Source organism: Mirounga angustirostris, unplaced genomic scaffold, assembly GCF_029215605.1.
Source record: "Mirounga angustirostris isolate CCGP_5_RB_7025 unplaced genomic scaffold, mMirAng1.0.hap1 SCAF_9, whole genome shotgun sequence".
Taxonomy (NCBI): Eukaryota; Metazoa; Chordata; class Mammalia; order Carnivora; family Phocidae; genus Mirounga; species Mirounga angustirostris.
Window position 1 is genome coordinate 131,037,293 of NW_026991717.1, and position 20,379 is coordinate 131,057,671.

A 20,379-nucleotide genomic window follows, 5' to 3' on the forward strand; every position below is an offset into this window, starting at 1 on the left:
TTCTTGATCTAGGCAAACGTGGATGTTTCTTCCCTTAAAAAAAGAAATCTTTAGAATAATGCTGTCCAAATAGAACTTTTGTGATGATGGAAATGTCCTATGTGTAATATGGCAACCACCAGCATATGGGCCTATTGAGTAGCGGATATGTGGCTAATGACACTGAGAAACTGAATTTTTTATTTTAATTAATTTTGATAAAGATAGCCACATGTGGCTAGTGGCTACTGTGTTGGAGAGCATGGGTCCAAAATGCAGGACCAAGGCTGTTATGATTCAAAATCGAACCACACAGTTACCAAACTAGACCTTCCCTCCGCTGGACTTGGTGAGGCCCATTCTTTGCTATAATCCACAATCAGCATCACTTTATCAGATTAATCCTTGTGGTCAGTTTTATCCATATCAAGACCTCATTGAAAATACCAATTTTTTTTTTTAAATTTATTTATTTGACACAGAGAGAATACAGTGAGAGAAAGTATCAATTTGTGCCAATCCCTGGCTCTGCTCTTCAGGCAAACTGAGTCACCCCAAAACAGGCTATTCCAGCTTACCACAGTGGCCACATATCCCTCAGCTGAATAGTTGTCAAATCATTTATAAGTTGCTAAATGCCTGTTGTTGTATGGATGTCTTAGATCAGCTCTCTGGTTCGTCCCCCACTCTAGCACATACGGTAGAAATGAGAAGTTGCTGGATGTTTGGATGTTGATTAAAGTGACTTGTGCACTTGACTTTGGGATTAATAGGGAATTTCTAAAATAAAATGATTTAGAGAATATACTTCTCAGTAGGTCAGCTGCATTTAAAAAAAAAAAAAAAGCTTGAATTTAGTGTAAACAACTAAAGCACAGAAAGCTGTGATCTTATCCCATTGGGCATTTTAGAATCTGAACTCACATACTTGTTCCCTAAGTCTGTACAACCATTGGCTGCCTGTGACTTAAGAGCTCAGTGGGTGAAAGCACAGAGCTAATGAAGCCCAAGTCATGGGTCCAGACTTATTAATGGCCAATTATTTTGCTCTGTTCTCTATCCCTGACCCCAACTTGCTGTGTTGCATATTCATGACCTTGGTCACAAGGGTGGAACAGGCCAGAGAGGGAAGAGTGCAAATCTATCACCACAGCTACAAGCAAAACAAGCACGAGCCCTGTGGTTGGAGGGCAAGATGTCCTCTCCTCTAAAAAGGAAAGCCTTTTTTTTTAAAAAAACAAGAATGGGGCAAACATGCAAGGTAGATGGTACTGTTTGGAAATATTGCACTTTAGACCATTAACTAAATATATTGGTGAACATTGCAAGCTGGAACATACTGCAGGGCATTTAGTCTGGTTATGATTCACTTAAAATTATGGGACACTAAATCGACATATGCTAAAATCGATCATGTTTTTCTCCTGGTACAAGGTCTTGACCTAATACCTGCTTATTATGTTCTGATGGTCACGTTTTAAAATTTCAGTGTAATGCTAGAATTCTCCCTTTATTCTTTCCCTTTATAAGAGCCAGTCATGAAAGGTTATACCCAAAAAACTCCGTAACAGCAAAATTTAAAATGGAAAAATAAGGAGGTATTTTGTTTGTTGTTAGAGATAGTAAAGCTTTTATAATAATCCCGTATAACATTTAATGAAATGTAAATCCACACATGAACAGCAAGATTCTGTTCCGGCTCATGGAGATGATTAGTGAGGTAGAGAATCCCAAATAGTAGATAATCATCAAGGTATTATGGGGTGGAGAAGGAGGGAGCTGGGGACGGTGGAGAGGGAGAAGACAAGACTTCTTTCCTGTGAGGTAGCTCAGGGGCTCCAGTTTGGCATTACAATTTTTTTTTTTTTTTAAGATTTTATTTATTTATTTGACAGAGAGAGACACAGCGAGAGAGGGAACACAAGCAGGGGGAGTGGGAGAGAGAGAAGCAGGCTCCCGCGGAGCAGGGAGCCCAATGTGGGGCTCGATCCCAGGACCGTGATCATGACCTGAGCCAAAGGCAGATGCTTAACGACTGAGCCACCCAGGCGCCCTAGACTGGATACTTTGTAAAAATCATCAAACCAACTCTTTCTCTCTCCCTCTCCTCCCCCCCCCTCACACACACAGAGTCATTTTCTCAAAAGAGTGTACGCCTCATGAAGGCAAGGAGATCTTTTTATCTGTCATCGGCTGTATTCCTGATGCCTAGAAGAGTGTGAGTATGAGAAATACTCAGAGAGGGAGAGGGAGAAGCAGACTCCCCACTGAGCAGGGAGCCTGATGTGGGACTTGATTCCAGGACCCTGGGACCATGACCTGTGCCGAAGGCAGACACTTAACCAGCTGAGCCACCCAGGCGCCCCTGTTTGTATTAATTGATATCTTAACATCAGGTTTTGCTGCAAGACAGTTTTGTGAAAGAGATACTTAAAAGACCAAATCCTGGAGATATAGCATGGAGCAGGACCAGGATTAGGGAGCCCTCAGAGTTCTCTCTTTCTACAAAAGCACAGAGTCATCACCTGAATGTCCCACAGTGAACACTCACCTCACCTCTTTAGGCCTCATCTGCAAAATGAGAAATGTCCTCCAGCTACAAAGCATCACAAAGTAAATGGTTTTGTTGTTGTTGTTAATTTTAGGTAATTAACATACAGTGCAGTATTGGTTTCTGGAGTAGAATTCAGTGATTCGGGGCACCTGGGTGGTTCAGTTGGTGAAGCATCTGCCTTTGGCTCAGGTCATGATCCCAGGGTCCTGGGAATTAGCCCTGCATCGAGCCCTGCATCAGGTTCCCTGCTCAGTGGGGAGTCTGCTTCTCCCTCTGCCTCTCCGTCCCCTCCTCCCTTGTGCTCTCTCTCTCTCTCATTCACTTTGTTTCTCTCAAATAAATAAATGGACTCTTTAAAAAAGAAAAAAAAAAAAGAATTCAGTGATTATCACTTAGATACAACACCCAGTGCTCATCCCAACAAGTGCCCTCATTAATCCCCATCCTGCATCTCCCCTCCCTCCATCAATCCTCAGCTTGTTCTCTATAATTAAGAGTCTCTTATGGCTTGTTTCCCTGTCTCTTTTTTTCTTTTCCCTCTTCCCATATGTTCATCTGTTTTCTTTCTTAAATTCCACATAGGAGTGAAATCATATGGTATTTGTTTTTTTCTGACTGACTTCATTTAGCATAATACACTCTAGCTAAATCCATGTTGTTGCAAATGGCAAGATCTCATTCTTTTTGATGGCTGAGTAATATTCCATTGCATATACATATACCACATCTTAAAAAGCACATTTTTTTAAAAGATTTTTATTTATTTATTTATTTGAGAGAGAGAGAGAATGAGAGAGAACACATGAGAGGGGGGAGGGTCAGAGGGAGAAGCAGACTCCCTGCCGAGCAGGGAGTCCGATGTGGGACTCAATCCAGGGACTCCAGGATCATTACCTGAGCTGAAGGCAGTCGCTTAACCAACTGAGCCACCCAGGCGCCCAAAATCACATGTTTTGCTTTGAGTTTTCTTCACAAATACCCTGCTCCTTATGTGGGAGATGTAGCTATAACTACATTCCTATGATCTTATTTTACTTTCAAATCCTTGGGTAAGAAGTATTTATTTAAGGGCCACTGACTGGCTCCGTTGGTTAAGTGTCTGCCTTCGGCTCAGGTCATGATCCCAGGGTCCTGGGATTGAATTCCACATCAGGCTCTCTGCTCAGCAGGGAGTCTGCTTCTCCCTCTTTCTCTCAAATAAATAAAATCTTTAAAAAAGAAGAAGCATTTCTTTAAAAAACAAATGTAAACATTTTTTTTAAGATTTTATTTTTAAGTAATCTCCACACCCAACCTGGGGCTCGAACTCACAACCCCTGAGATCAAGAGTCACGTGCTATACCAGCCAGGTGCCCCTAAAAAACAAATTTTAATCTTAATCTTTGTGCTTTTCCCTCCCCCAGAAAATTAAATTAAAAATAAATTCTATTAAATTACAGGAAATAGTTATAGTATGATGTCCAAAGTGCTTGGAGCTAGATATTTGGGTTCTACCACTTAAATTAGGAAAATCATCGAATCTCTTAGTGCCTGTTTCCACATAAGGATAATAATACCTGCCTCATGGGATGGACAGGAGAATGAAATAATGCATTTAGCACAGGGCCTGGCCATAGTCAATGCTCAGCAAAAGTTTTCTTTTTTCTTTCTTTCTTTTTTTTTTTTAGATTTATTTACCCATTTTAGAGAGAGAGAGCATGAGAGGGAGGGGCAGAGGGAGAGGGAGAGAGAATCTCAAGCAGGCTCCACACTGAGCTTGGAGCCCAACATGGGGCTCGATCTTACAACCCTGAGATCATGACCTGAGCTGAAATCAAGAGCTGCCCACTTAACTGACTGAGCCATCCATGCACCCCTAAAAATAAAATCTTTAAAAAAATTATGATAGGATCGCTTCTCGGGCGCCCGGGTGGCTCAGTTGGTTAAGCGACTGCCTTCAGCTCAGGTCATGATCCCGGAGTCCCGGGATCGAGTCCCACATTGGGCTCCCTGCTCAGTGGGGAGTCTGCTTCTCCCTCTGATCCTCCCCCTCTCATGCTCTCTGTCTCCCATTCTCTCTCTCAGATAAATAAATAAAATCTTTAAAAAAAAAAAAAAAAGATCGCTTCTCAGCTTTTTGGCTAAGATCAAGTGTAAAAATATTATTATTTAAAAAAGAATCTAATCAAACCATAAGAGACTCTTAATCATAGGAAACAAACTGAGGGTTGCTGGAGGGGAGGTGGGTGGGGGTGGATGGGATAACTGAGTGATAGACATTAAGGAGGGCACATGATCTAATGAGCACTGGGTATTATATAATACTGATGAATCACTGACCTCTACCTCTGAAACTAATAATACATTATATGTTAATTAATTGAATTTAGATAATAAAAAGAGTCTATTTGACTTTAATGAAAACCCAGTGATCATCTAGGTAGAAGAATCTGCTTCATGAAATAGGCAAATCCTTCACATTTTATGTTTAAAGTTTTCAGATATTGATTTCACTAATATATAATCTAATATTAGAGCCCCCACACAAGGGCCTATGCTCTGTTTTATGCTCCATCTTTGACTCACAGTAAGATCTTGGGCAAGTCACTGACATTCCCATATTTCAGTGTGTCAAACTAGCCAAAACACTAAAGCATGACCTCACTACAAACCCAGTAGACTTGAAAGGTGAGATGTGCTTTGACAAATTAAAGAATTACCAAAAAAGAACTTAAGCTAGTAAAACCATATAAAGAATCGGAATAATGAATTTTACTATAATGAGTAAAATGATTCTAAAATGTACAGTTTTTAGCAAGTAAAGTCATGAAAAAGTTTCAAAGATTTTTATTTGGGTGAAATTCGTTAAATGACAGGGGGAGAAATACTATTTTCAAAATCATGGATTATAGCAATTTAACCAAAATAATTATAAGGAATGGAAGACAGAAGCTAATGAATCCTTAATAATTAAACACATTTCATTTCCAGGCCATTATTTCCTCCTACTTATACAATGTGTACGGTATTTTAAAATGTATTTCACTAGGTACTATATGAAAAACCTGACAAAGAATACAAATTCCTTTAGAAATGAAGCAGTTTTAAGATGTATTTGGCCATTTAGACTTGTAACTCACCAAATTATTGAATATTCTTTAAATTGATTTCTAATTAGTCCCTTTCCCTCTATTTCCCGTTTCCAACTCTCCCACTCAGGTTTCCCGCCATGAGCAAGCACAAGATGAAGAAGAAGAGGAAGAGGAGGAGGAAGATGATGATGATGACTGGGGATTTGTGAAATAAATGATGTCTTTTTCATCTGCAGAGAGAAGGCAACACCATTCCCTGGCTTGCTGCTGCAGCCTCTCTTTAAACTGAATAGCAGGTTCACCCTTTCTGCTGCATTTCAGAAGGAACAGCAGTAAGAACAGTTCCACAGAGGTTATCCCAGAAGTCTTGTGGCATCTGCAATGTGCCTGAACATTTTTTCCTTTTTAAAAAACATCTTTCTGCAAATTTTGTCAAAGCCAGAAACAAATGTAACCAAGGGAAGCCCTTCCTAGTAGAGTTTGTCAACTACACACTTTGCACATTCCCTGAAAGAGTAAACAAATGATAAATTGCAACTGTTGCCCAGGCCCTGTAAACAAAAGATCAAATTCTGTGTGCTGCCTTGGCAAGAAAACTAACTGCAGCATTTTGTCAAGATTTTTACAAGTTCTGATTTCAAATTAATAACTGAAATTGCCCTTTTCCTTGTTTACAGAAAAGCTGAAAACATTAAATTTAAAGATAAAATATTTTAAAGAAAGGAACAGAATCAAGATTGTACATTAAAATACAATCTAGCTCCATTGTAGAGACAACTTGCTGTTTGTTTCAGCTCTAACCTAGGAAATTCTAAGTGCCTATCTTTTTTCTTCTTTGTTTTTCTGAATAAAGACCCGATCCCTCTCAGGACCGGGAAAATTAAGAAAAAACAAAAATCAAAGCATGGGTTTTAAGGTCTATGGAAGAGTCACACAGGTACATTAATTGTAGTTAAGATCAGAGCCAGGATGAATAGTATTTTCCGTAGGAAACAAAACAGTTAAGGGAGAAATATTATTCAGGCATACAAAAAATATTCAGTGGAAACGTGAAAACATTAAAAGAAGACTGGCTAAGCATATGAGCACGACACAGATTTAGCAACTCAGCATATATAATGTTTCAGAAATTGCTTCAAAATTTTAAGAGGAAAAAAACATCTGACCAATGTCTTGCGCGAGGAAAACTGCCATGCCCCTTCCAGACCCTCTCCAAGGCAGGGGAAGGTGTGCAGTCAATTCCTCTGTCCCCAGCTCCCCGCGGCCGCCCCCTGCCCCAGGACCTCCTGAAACACCCCGAACGGAAGGCGGCCAGCTGGGGACCCCGGGGCGCGGGGCCTGGAGGACCCGGCTGCCCCAGGAGAAGGTGTACAAGATGTGAGGGGGGGGGTGTCCCACAGGTGCAAGTGGGGCTGCGGTGAGAGGCGGACAGCTTCTCACGTCCAGGGCCGCCCCAGGTCGGGGCTGTGGAGGCACTCTGCCCTAGTCCAGCCCCAGATGGGACCGGGGATTCCTCGCCCCACATGCTCTGCCTCTGCCCCAGCCCACGACCTCGCGCCTCTCTCCAAACCGTTCGCTTCCCGGGCCCCCAGGCCCTCGGCGGGCGCGCCGGGGCGGCGGGAGGCGGGGCGCGCCGGGGGCGGGGCCAACCGGGCGAGGCCCGGCCCTCACAGCGCCGCTCCGAGCGAGCAGGCAGCGGCCGTGGCGGAGGGATACGGAGCGCCCTATATATACCGCCGGGCGCAGGCTCGCACTTCGGCAGTGGTGGTGGGAGCCTCGCGGGCGCGGCGCCGTTACTCGCACTCGGGCGGCGGCAGCGGCACAGCGCTGAGCGCTCATCGCGCCTTAGCAGTAGCAGCGGCAGCAGCAGCGGAGGCGCCCCCGCCGTCACAGCCCCTGCGCGGGTGCAGCCACCCTCGCTCCCTCTGCTCTTCTTCCCTTCGCTCGCACCATGGTAGGTCGGGAGTGGTAAACGGCGGCGTAGCAGCTGCCTGCCCATGATTTCTTACCAAATTTTTAGTTCAGCGCCCCCCCTTTTTTTCGGGGGGGTTTCCTCTTTTCCGGGTGTTACGCAGCAGCTGCAGTTAAGAAGGACGCGCTTTGGATTTGCATTTCGCTTTTCTTGGCCAGGGTTTCTTATTTAAATTTTGGTCCCTCTTGGAGCTGGACTTGGCCGTGGGCTGTCCGCAGGCAGGGGCTCCGGCCGCAGCTGCACCGGGGCCTTCCGCATCCACCCCCTCCCCCAGCGCCGCACCACTGCATCCAGCGCGCCGCACCCGGGCTTCCCGCAGCGCTGCGCCTGGGCCGGGGCCCCGGGGGGCGGGGGAGCCGGGCGGGGCCGGGCACACGATCCCTTCCCAGCCCCCCCTCCACCCTAGGCACGGTGGCGGCGGGCCGGGCGGACTGCGGAGAATGAATGGGCCCGACCTAGCCGGTGGCGCACATTGCTCGGGCCGGGGCTTGGAGGGCGCCGTTCGCGTCCACCTCCTCCCCCACCCGGCGACCCCGCTGGGCGCCCTGGCTCGGCAGCTCTCCCTCCACCCTCCCGGGGGGCGCGGCGCGGGCGTGGGCTGGGAAGGAAGGAGCCGGGGAAGGGTGGGGTGGGGGCAGGAAGGCGAGGGGTGGGGGGCGGAGAGGGCGGAAGCGGCGGGCCGGCCGCCCTGCGGCCGGGCGGGGCCCTGCGGTGTGCCCGGGGCTCGTGTCCCCCTGTTTCGCACCCCTGCAGCCCCCCACCCAGTGCGGCAGTGAAGGCGTGCGTGATCCTCTGTACAACGGGAGGTCCCTTCCCGCGGGAGGCACTCGGCTCGCGCTAATTGGGGCGGGGGGGGCGGGGGAGGAGGGAGCTGGCGCGCGGCTCGGTTTCCATTAGAGACGCAAAGTTTCTGCTCCGGGAGGAGGCGGCGGTGCGGCTCGCCGCCTGGGGGAGCAGAAGCGGGTGGGAGGCGCGGGGCGGGCTTGGCCCCCTCTAGCCGCGCGGTCCCGGAGCGGGGGTGGGAGTGGGGGGTGGTCCTGGCCAGGGAAGGGCGGTGCCCCCGCCCTGGGCCTGCCTCGTTCCTCCACACCCCTGCTCTCGGGGCACGCACCCCTGCCTGGCCCCTCGCCACTTTGCAGTCCGCAGGGAGATGCCCTCCACGTTTCCGCTTTCTCTGCAGCCTCTAGATTGCCAGATGCGCCTGTGCGCCTCGCTGGGTGTGTTTTCTACAAACCCCCTTCCTCCCTGGGCGGGCTGGGCTGACATCACCCACAGCGCTTTCTGGCTTGGGATGGGGAGATGGCTCCCGACAGGTTCAGAGCACCTTTACCCTCTCGGCCAGAGCGATATGAGGCCGGGTATTTCTTTATGGAGGAAGGCTGATGCTGTCGAAAAGCTCTCTAACCGAGAGAGTTTTGCGGTGAGGTGGGACTGTTCTCCCCGGTAAGGTGACAGCTCCTCGTGCGAGGTGTGGCAGGGCTTCCTGTTGTACAAAGACAGATGTTATTCTGGCGTTACGTAAATCATCGTGTCTCCTTCATTCGATGTAAAGAAAACCGCCTTCCGGTGACTGCGGTAGAAAGGAAGGAAGACCCAATTCTAATTTGAAAAAACAAGCTTTCCTCCAAATCCCTATATTGGAACACCACATCTATTGGGAAAGTTTTCATTTTGAGAATTAGCGTAAACATAACAGGGTTAGCTTTCTATTGGGACTTACTTTGTAACTGGCTTCATTAGGTGTACTTTATTAAAATAAAAATACAGGCTAGTTCTCCTTGCATTCTCCAAGTCCCCTGGCTGGAGGCACAGGTCACAGGTTCCGTGTTGCAGAGACCAGACAATACAAGTGCGAATTACCTTCATGGCCATCACTACCTGAGTAAAGTGTGTTTATTACGGGCAGCCCTTATGTCACACTGAAAATTGGTAGAGTGAATATTCTCTAGCAAAGTTGGTAGTTGCTCTTTTTCCAGAAAAGACGAGGTATAGTCTCCTAATTATTACGTACTTTTGTGTGTACTTAAGGTTTGCAGTTTTGAAACAGCTCAGTTGTAGGGTGGTTGCATTTTTTCCTGGCTTCTTCATCAAAGATAATTTGACTGAGGACATCAGCCATTATAAATGGGAGGCTTTTAATGAATAATTGCCTAATTTAAATGGAAAGCATTTATTACATGGGAATGAAGTTGGTTGGTGGGGGTAACCCGTTGCTGTGTATGTATTTTTTCCACTTAGTTGTATCCCATAAAATAGATGGGCAAGGCTGTTAATCCAACCCAGTGCCGTTATGCAACGCCTGTCTGGAGATTTTGGAGCGCCTGCAGCAATGCGCAAGGTGTGCCCAAAGCCTGCCCCCGGCTGGGATCCTCGGATGGAAGCGGGGGACTGCGGGGTCCCTGGCGCAGTAGGTGGCGCTCTTCTTTCTCCGAGCTTGCCGCTGCATCCGGTGTGGTGTGGCCTCCTTCCACTAGAGGTGCCATTTTTCAGATTATGACCTGACCCTTGTTAGACCTGGGAGCACGCTGCCAGAGGCCCAGCAAAGAAGACCTGAAGTGGAATGTTGTCACTTCTTTGTCACCCTTTGTTTTTTTGTTGTTGTTGTTGTTTTTTTTTGATTTTATTTATTTGCAAGAGAGAGAATGAGAGACAGAGAGCATGAGAGGGGCAAGGGTCAGAGGGAGAAGCAGACTCCCCGCCGAGCAGGGAGCCCGATGCGGGACTCGATCCCGGGACTCCAGGATCATGACCTGAGCCGAAGGCAGTCGCTCAACCAACTGAGCCACCCAGGCGCCCTCCTTTGTTTTTTAAAATCGCATAAAGTGTTCCCTTTATTCTCACTGTTTTCATTTAATGGCTAACAGTTTCACACGGTTGGCTTTTGTCTTTTAAAGGGTGATTTTTGAAAGGTCGGTATCAAAAGTACAATTGGGAAAACTGTTGCTCTCAGTCAACACTTGTGCACTGAGTTATAACCTCTTCTCTCTTTGTGTAGGCTGATCAGCTGACCGAAGAGCAGATTGCTGGTAAGTTGTGATGACCTCAGGGAGTCCCAGTAGCCCAGAACTAGGCGCGACTCCATTCCGGCTGGCTTCTCTGACCCTTCCCCCGACTAAAATTTGAGTAGGTTTCTAAGAACTTCTTTAAATAGAAGCAAGAAGCAGGAATACTTAGGTCAGGTGCTAATTCCTTGCCAGTGTTGCAGAGGGGGCGTGGAAGGAAGCGGGGCTAGGCCTCCTTGCTCCCCTCCGCTGTGTTGGCTCCATGGTGGGCGCGGCTTTGCCTGTCACGGGAGCGCCCGGCGAGCCTGCTGCTCCCAAAGGGCGCTGAGAATTCTCACGCCACAGGTCTTTTTGTAATTCACTGTGAAGTCTGTGCTTGCCATTTGAAAATACACGGGGATGGGTGGAGATGAGGGTTAGGACTACTATAATAGTTGGGTAGGGAGTTAGTTTAGATTCTAGCTTTTAGTATTACTTGGAGGGCTTTTTTTTTGAGATGATTTCTCTTTAAGAAACCAGGGATGCCTTTGAAATGCCTTAAGTGCCAGCTAGACAGAACACGCCGGTTACCTGGGAATGTACATTTCTAGTAACCCCTTCCTGTTGTGTGAAAGGCGTTCCTGTGGCTGTAGCAGTTTATCAGGAAGGGGCCTTAAAAGGGAACCCGCGGACCCATCTTCACTTGTCAGGTTGGATTGAGGACTAATTTAAGTGTGTTTAAGTTTAGTTTTCTTTAAAAATAGGAGAATACTGTGGTTTTATGGAACCGGTAACCAGGAGCAGTGTTTGCTTTATGGACTGTTGAATGAAGGCCGGTCCAGTAGGACTATTGTGGTCTTTATTTCAGGAGATAAAGACTGGGCAGTTTCTGATAATTTGCAGACTTGGCGTAAGAATTCTCAGTGCCATTTGGTTTGCTTTGGCAAGCCCCCCAAGGGAAGTGTGTGCGGTGGCCGATTTGGGTGAAGACCTTCATTCTAAAGGGTAAACTTTTGTTTTCAGAGTTCAAGGAAGCTTTCTCCCTATTTGACAAAGATGGCGATGGAACCATCACAACAAAGGAACTTGGAACTGTCATGAGGTCACTGGGTCAGAACCCAACAGAAGCCGAGTTGCAGGATATGATCAACGAGGTGGATGCTGACGGTGAGGGCTCAAACCTATGAATGAGTGCCAGTGTTGTGTAATTCAAGTTCAGACATGTCACAAGATTGTCTTTCAGGTCCCCAGAGCAAAGCAAATGCTCAGCGCTCCTTTTGGTGGTTGCCTGACGGGCCGTTGACAATGAAAATAGAAGATTATGGCCTGCCTTTGGCTGTGCTCACTGTCTAGAACATTTCCTGGATCAGATTGGCGTATTGTTCTTTTCTACTTGCCGTGACCTACAGCTCAGTCTTTTTTATCAACTGGCCCATGAGTCTGCACTGAGTCCTTTGGGGAAGTAAAAATAAATAGCCATAGACTTTTCAAAAAGCTGACTGTCTCCAGGAGGAGTGGGAAGTGAAGTGGGAGAAGAGCACTGTTAGACATTAATGTAGAATTGAGTACAGCGTGAGCTGCAGATGTGTTTATTACAGAGAATTTTGAGGATCATGTAAGGCTTGGACATGGAGTGCTTGATGACTGGAGGGAGTAGATTATAGAACCTAACAGAAGGGGAAGATGAATAAAGTGCAGAGCAAGAAGGAACAAGCAGTACCCCCTGTAACGGGGTCACCAACTGGTCACCGATTCCTCTGGACTCTAGAACAGTGGACAGTAGACCTTTTATTGCTCACTTTTTCTCAGTAAGCAATTCTTGAGCATTCCCCTCTCAAAAAACTGTCTTTTTTGGAAACCATGTATATGCAGTTAATATATGACATTGTAGAGCCTGGTAAATTTTTAAAAAATGAGCTAAGAATAAGCAGTTTGGATCTAGACTACTTTCTAGATGATTGGCTTGAGAGTAACCATTTAAACATACGTATCATAAGGTGATAAAGTAGAAATAAATTTGTCTGGTCATGTATATTTAGAAGCAGGGGTTTTGGGTGAGCTCTTTAACAAGTGGTTTCAGCTCATTCAAGCTACTTTGGAAAGTGTGTTCGTCCATATTAATGTTCTGGAAAAGGGGTAGATCATAATTCCCTCTTGTTTGACTGCTACGATGATTGGCCATCGGGGAACATGGGGTGACCACCCCCCATCTTATGTGAGCCCTGGGAAATGGTGCTTAGGGACTGGCAGAATGGATTAGGCTCTTAGATTGTATAGAACAAGGAAGGAGTGAGTTTTCCCAGGCCACAGTCTCCTATTTGTAATGAGTAAATGTAATGCCTAAGGGTGTCTTCTCTGCATGGCTATGAGATAGCACTTCAAATAATTTACTTTGTCTTGCATGAGTACCATAATGCTTTAAAATTTTGGAGGCCAAAGGGATTTCTGAATAATTATTTTGATTTAAAGGTACCGGTGAAAATGAATAACTTAACCTGAGGCTTTTTTCTTCTAATTTAATTTTTGTTTCCTTTAATTCAATTTACATTGTTAATCTGCTGGTTTGTCTTTGGGGGGTGCTCGCCTAACTCTTAGCTTTAGAGGGGGAAGTTACTTGGAATACTGACCGTAGAACAGACGCTTCTGACCCAGTTTCCTAAGTGGTAATGGTCTGAGCTTTGAAAACACTTCCGAGCCTTGCCCTTAATGAGGAAGCAAAGACCCTGAGTTGGAGGAAAAAATGATTAGGTGATTTCATCAGAATGTGGCCAGGAAACACCTTCTGGAGAAGACCGTGTGATACTTTATGGTCCGTGGCATAAGAAAGTCCCATTTTCCCCCTTCCCGTAATCCTTTTCTTCTGTAAAAACATCGTGTTGTGCTGGCGGGCCAGTTCTGGGCCTTGACCAGCATCACGAACCAAGGCAGAGGTAGGACCGAGGGCTCACCACCCCTCACTTGGGCGGGGGGAAGGAGACAGTCTCGAGTGCTTCCATCAGGAATGAAGGGTGCTGTGGGCTTTCTCTTCTTGAACTGCATAACCGCCTTTAGCAGTCAAGAATCTACACATGCAGTTTTCTTTGCATCATGAAGTGCTCTCCTGGACCCTGATTACTAGTTTGAATTACATGAATATGTGAAATGGCCCTGCGAAGTATTTGAACAGTTGAGACTTAGAAATGGTTTAACCTCATAGAATAACCCATCGGTTTGTCCAAGTGAGTCTTAACCGTTCTCTAAAGTGCTTTGAAAAGATTATCACTGCTGGGGAGGGAGCGTCACTGGAGCATTTATTTTATGTGAGCTTTTGTTTTTTAATTTGAGGAAATGGCACCATCGACTTCCCAGAATTTTTGACTATGATGGCTAGAAAAATGAAAGATACAGACAGTGAAGAAGAAATTCGCGAGGCATTCCGAGTCTTTGACAAGGTAAATCTGCATCCGTGTTGCAGACCGTCCCTGTGGACGGCTTCTTTGCTCCCATTTCTGAAATACTTCGAACACTTAAACCAAAATGCCTGGGCCTCTGCGCTGATCTCACTTTGAAATAAGCCGACTTAACTGCAGCAACCTTAAATTGGGTGAGGGTGAGCATAAGTAGTGGGGAATTCTGAAAGCTTCTTGATTGCTGCTTTCAGTTTGTTAGCGCTTGCCAAGCCCCTGCATTTTCGGTGCTCACCAAGGGCTTGCACTTGGTGGGTTGGGCGGGGACCGGAGCTGGGCGACCTGTCCCCGTGTGCAGAGTTGGCGGTGCCGGGTGAGGGCACGAGTACGTCCCAGACTTGCGTGCCCGTTCAGAAGCCCTCTCCACCACCCTCAGTAGCCCCTGCTTAACGTTCACAGGATGGCAACGGTTACATCAGTGCAGCGGAGCTACGTCATGTCATGACCAACTTAGGAGAAAAACTAACAGATGAAGAAGTAGATGAAATGATCAGAGAAGCAGATATTGATGGAGATGGGCAAGTCAACTATGAAGGTAAAAACACTGCAGAGTCTCTTTAGCTTAGTTTTTAAGAGTCTTCCCTTTCGTATCTATAAACAAGTTAACTGCTTTATGAGACACTGATTTTTATTTATTTTCTTTATGCAGAGTAGAGATGTTGTGTTCATTCAAGCTGCTTTTGAAGATAACCAAAAGCTATGATTATTTGTCTTTACAGAATTCGTACAGATGATGACTGCAAAATGAAGGCCTACTTTCAACTCCTTTCCCCCCTTCTAGAAGAATCAAATTGAATCTTTTACTTACCTCTTGCAAAAAAAAAAAAAAAAGTTCATTTACTCATTCTGTTTCTATATAGCAAAACTGAATGTCAAAAGTACCTTCTGTCCACACACACAAAATCTGCATGTATTGGTTGGTGGTCCTGTCCCCTAAAGATCAAGCTACACATCAGTTTTACGATATAAATACTTGTACTACCTTAATGATAAGGAAGCACCTAATGGACTCCTTGCAGTTCCATTTGCTCATGATTAATACACTGTTTGGGCTGGCCAGTTTTTCATGCATGCAGCTTGACAATTGAGCACAGTCAGGCATTTGTATTAAAAACAAAAAATGAAAAAAACAAATTTAAAACTTCTTCAAATGGGTTCTAGTTCAATTTGTTAGTATAAATTGTCTTAGCTGGTTTACTGAAAACAAAACATTTAAAATTGGTTTACCTCAGGATGCTGTGCAGAAAAATGGGTGAAGGATAAACTGTCTAGACGCAGCCCCACTTAGCAGGATGGCCCTCTCGTACTTCCGGGCGCCTCCACCTATGGTGACCATGACCCTCATCCCGGTGGCATGCCGTGTGTGTTGGTTTAGCGTTGTCCCGTGTTGTCTTAGAGCGAAATGGGTGTCAGGCTGTCACCATTCACACGCATTTTTTTTTTTTTTTAAAAAAAAACCTTTACCAAGGGAGCATCTTGGGACTCTCTGTTTTTAAAACCTCCTGAACCATGACTTGGAGCGAGCAGAGTAGGTTGTGGCTGTGGACTTCAGCACAAGCATCAACATTGCTGATCAAGAAATTACAATTTACGTCCATTCCAAGTTGTAAATGCTAGTCTTTTTTTTTTTTTTTTATTCCAATAAAAAAAGACCATTAACTTAAAGTGGTGTTACATGCTTTGTAAAGCTGAGATCTCAACGGGGACAAGGTAGTTGGAGGAGAGGTCAGTACTTTAAAAGCCCACAGCCCAGCATCGGGCTTCTCGCCCTCCCGCCCTCCCTCCCTCCCTCCCGACGTCTCAGCACCAACCTCTGAGCCTGAGACCTTGCCTGAAACAGGGTAGATAGCAATTGCTTCATCCTATCTATGGACATGTAGGTCTACTTGTATTTTCACTGGGGGGGCGGGGGTAGGGTGGGGGGAGTGAACCCTAGTAACTTAATGATTATTCAGGCAGTGGCGCTCTTCGTAATGAGGGAAAAAAAACCACTTTTTCTCAAGCATGTACTTAGGGGTTCTTCTCGATCGTGCTGCTGATTACCTGTTTTATGTAACTACTTGAGACCATCTGTGCAAGAGACATGATTTAGTATGTCTGTAATTCGATCCTTGCCGTGTGGTAGAAGCAGTAGTCCCTTCTAAGCCAGTCTTTATGCTTAAAAGACACTATCGGTCACCTTTGATTCATGATTTTTAATTTATGATGCTACTTTTCCTTCCCCACCCCCCCAAAGTTGACTTGACTTTGCTCCCCTCCTCCCTGCCCCCAAGTAGAACTAATGCTAGCCCCCAGCTTGAAAGTAAACTCCAGCCTGGAGGGGATTTTGTGTCTAATGATAAAACTGTAACCAAAACAGATAGATGCTGGTACTGGTCTTCGCAGTGGGATTGGTGTGCTTTAAAAACCCCTTTAAAGGAATATTGCAACCAGTGCAGAACTCTTTTCTGAAATGCAGGCTGGATGTGCATTTGGTTTCTCACCAGGAAGGAGTGTTGGGTTTTTGAGTCTTTCCGTGGGAGGTTTTAATTTGCCAGGGAACCGCGGCAGGCTGCTAGCTAGGCAGCAAGAAGCTCTTGGCAGCCAAATGGGTGCATTTAGGGCTGATTTATAGAGACCCTTGGCTTCTCCCTCTCCTACTCCCTGTCTTTCTGGCGTTTTGCAGCTTGCCAGATTTCCTGCCAGAGGGATAGGTCAGAGCAGTGGAGAGGAGGAGCCCGCCCATTTACTTCTGCCGTTGGCCCTTAGACTGGGTGGTTGTAGAAGAGACAACGGAGCTGGAGGGGACTTTCACAATTCCCTGAATCTGGAAGGCACACCTGAGAACACCTTGGAGGTTCTCCAGGTGAGAGAGGGAGGACCCAGGGCTCCTGGATGTTTCTTGCGAGGGAGGCCAAGTGTTGACCCATTCAGGCCTGTGTCTGATGGCTTCTTGGTAGTTTGAAAGAGAGTTGGGGGTAATTTAACTTGTTTTTAAAACTTTGCCTTCTGTCTTAACTCTTCCGTCAAGTCTTTTTCTAGAAGCTGGGTGGGCTCCATTTTAGCGGTCCCACAGTCCTTCCGAAAAGACTGCTTTTGAAACCAGATTCTTAACATGGCTAGCATCCTGTTTGGGAAGCAAGCCTTTCCCCCGGGGAGTGCTGAGTCCCCAGCTTGGTGCAGAGGGCGGCCCCGTCCACCGGAGCCTTTTCCCTCTGGCTTTTGAGGGGAAGACCAGCCCAGGTGGGGTCTTTGCAGGCTGCATGCGTTTGTGAGAGGAAATAGCTGGGTGTTGGGTCCGTACCCTGAAAGTTGGTTAGCACCTCCCTGTAAACTCTCCTGCCCCTTACTTCTAACTGCTCTATAAATATATACATATATTTATATATATAAAGTGACTAGTTTAACTGGCATCCCGCTTGAGCCTGAGACTTGCCATAAGAAACTGCTGAGTCCTTGGCAAACACTTTCATAGTTTTGTTCTCCATCTGTTGGGGGTAGGTGTTGAGCAAGGCAAATTCATCTCGATGTTTCAGATGGGCTTTTGACGCACTGTTGCCAAGGAAGGCTTTTTCTGATTTTTAGACAAACGAATTTTTGCACACTTTAATTGGTGTCTTTCGGCAACTTAAACACACTGAAAATTAGCTACTGTACATATTTTTATATTCTCTTTATAAATGCATGTCTGACTCTACCTGTAACCCGCGTTGTGACGAGTGGCCGTCCAGCAGGCCTTCCCGAGTGCCGCTGTGGCCTCTCAAGAGTGGCAGCATATTATTAGCCCCTCAGCACACTGGGAACTTCTTCCTGAACAAAGAATGTAAATTTGGTCAAAAGTCTGCTCTTCGGTTCATTCAATTGATTTTAAACATTTGAATTAATTATTATATATCCGAAGTACACTATCCTTTCGGCAGTGACGAGATTTCCACGAATGTGTCTTAACCTATCCCCTTCAGCTGGAAGTTAGTATTTTCCTTTTTCTTGATCCCTCGAAGTTGTCTTGTAGGAGACAGAAATCCTTTGCTGTCCGTACCCCTTGGAGTAAGAAGGTAGCGACATGGGTGGAGTGTGTGTTCTTTCTCCAGCTCTTCTAATGTTCCTTAAACACGTCTGTAGCAAAGATGGCGGGAGTTCTGATAACAGAAGGTACCCTTCACCGTGGCAATTTGAAAAGGAGATGTACTTGAACGTTTCTGTAAATCTTGAGATAAACTGTTTGGAGATTTAACCACCTCTCTGATGGGGGACCAACTCTATGGAAATTGTAAATAAGTTTTATTTATAAACCTGGCACTGTATTCAATAAACATTTCTGCAGCCTTTCATCTCTAACTGCGAACTGTGTAGGTTTTTAGCTTGTGTAGCCTCCGGTCCCTTCTGCTTAATGAACAAGGTGCTCCTGCCCCCAGATGTAATTGCACCCAGGCTCTAGGACGGTAGGTGAGCAGGAGGGGCCCGAAACACCACGGACACATCCCACGACAGCTCCGCTCTAGTTTTCAGTTCAGGTGTTACATAGCTGACATTTGAATACCATCTTGTGGCGTATATACCGTATCCGTGCTCGCTTTACATGGGAAAAGGCACACCAGAAAAAGATTCACCTCTGTGTTAGTCCCAAGTGTCTTTAGGAATGGCATGAAGAAATACACTTTAAAATTGGACGGGAATTTTAAATTGCACAAGCACTTAGCTCTGCCCATGTCGAGAGCAGGGCAGCCTAGGAAAGGGGATGGGAGGCAACTTTCCAGCCCTGGAGTTGAAACCTACCCCTTAATCAGTCCTGTTCCAGACCCTGATCCTGGACAAAGTTCTGTAGCAGGGAAGGCCACCTCTTTCCAGAAGGATCTTTTCCAGGCTGCCTTGCCTGTTTCCTTCTACACAAAAGCAGTGAGGGGGCTGAAAAGAAGGGGAAAGATGACAGGGAACGCCGCTGCTTTGGTCAGAAGGCTCGAGCCCCACTTGCAGGGAGCATTGGGCTCCTCCTGTTTACAGGAGCTGAGTTAAAGGATGTGGATACTGCCATGGGGACAGAACCCTCTGCCCTGACATTTTTGGCCTGGGTCTTAGCTTGGGTTTTGTCCCTCTGTAGCTCTGGGCAGGCACTCTGCTTCTCTGGGCCTCATTTCCCCCCTTGGTTAAAATAAGAGTATTGGACTAAGTGGCTCTCGGGGATTCTGACCAACCCAGCTTGACATCACTTGTTTAAATTGAAATTGCAGCCTAGGGTGCCTGGGTGGCTCAGCCGGTTAAGTGTCTGCCCTCAGCTCGGTCGTGATCCCGGGGTCCTGGGTTGGAACCCCACATCAGCTCCCTGCTCATCAGGGAGTCTGCTTCTCCCTCTGCCCCTCCCCCTGCTCGTGTTCTCTCTCTCTCCCTCCCTCCCTCTCTCTCTCGTGCTCTCTCTCACATGCGTGCTTTCTCAAATAAATGAAAAATAAAACCTAAAAAAAAAAATTGCAGCCTCAAGGGTGGGAGGCAAAATAGTGTGGGCGTGCTGTATGCTTTGAGGTGACAAATGGGATTTTTAGTGTCAGCAGCTCCATGTTGGGGGTGGAGTGGAGGTTAAGCTTGCTGTTAGACTGTGATGTAATATTGGAACGTGGGTCAGAGAAACTGATCATTAAGTGACTTCCAAACTCCTCCCAGGACGGAAATAGGAAGCTCCCACTCTGCCTGCAAGAGATTCAGTCCAAGTGGCAACGTCATCTGGATTTTCAGCAGCTTTGGTTCAGGAAACACACACACACACACACACACACACACACTTCCGATTTGAGCTGAACTTCCCTGGGCACTGGGGGCTGGAGCACCCAGTGACTCAGGATGCCTTAGAAGGAAATAAAACTTGAAAGTTTTTTTATAGCTTGGAGCTTCTCTCCCACTGCCCTCAACCCTCTGCCAGGGAGCGGGAGGAGTTAGCTCATGATCCAGAACCCTTCTGGAGAGCAGATGAGGGCAGCGGAGCTGGCCGGCTTTCCGCCTCGCCCATTGACAATCCCGGAACGTGGGTTTAAAAAAAAGGGTGTTTGCTTTCCTCACAAGAATTGTATTCTGCCTGTGTGTCAGCAACCTTTGGAGTGAGTGTATTTACACACGCAGATAGTACTTGCAATGTCTCATTTTAAAGTTTTATTTTCACTTTTACAAAGATGAAGGGGCGAATCTGGAGTTTCTTCCACTAGTAAGACAATTTCTTAAATTTTGTTACATCATCTTTCTATCCTGGCTGCATATAAACATGGATGGTTCGCTTTTAAAACTAATATCCTAAAAAAAAATAAAAAAAAAAATAATTTCCTTCCCCTTGTTGGGTCTTAGTATACCCTTCAAGTTGTGACTTTCTTTTTTAATTACTGTGTTTTATAGTAAAAGAATTTTTTTTTCCCCA

The 20,379-nt window shown here is 46.1% G+C and overlaps 1 protein-coding gene across 1 annotated transcript; it reads left to right on the plus strand.

The window, feature by feature from the left end:
- The first annotated feature begins 7,324 nt into the window (after nucleotides 1-7,324).
- On the plus strand, nucleotides 7,325-18,320 carry CALM1 (calmodulin 1). Its single transcript, XM_045901399.2, has 6 exons — nucleotides 7,325-7,558; nucleotides 10,572-10,602; nucleotides 11,581-11,724; nucleotides 13,882-13,988; nucleotides 14,403-14,538; nucleotides 14,723-18,320. The coding sequence occupies exons 1-6, from the start codon at nucleotides 7,556-7,558 to the stop codon at nucleotides 14,749-14,751; spliced, it is 450 nt and encodes a 149-aa protein (XP_045757355.1). The 5' UTR covers nucleotides 7,325-7,555; the 3' UTR covers nucleotides 14,752-18,320.
- The last annotated feature ends 2,059 nt before the right edge of the window (nucleotides 18,321-20,379 follow it).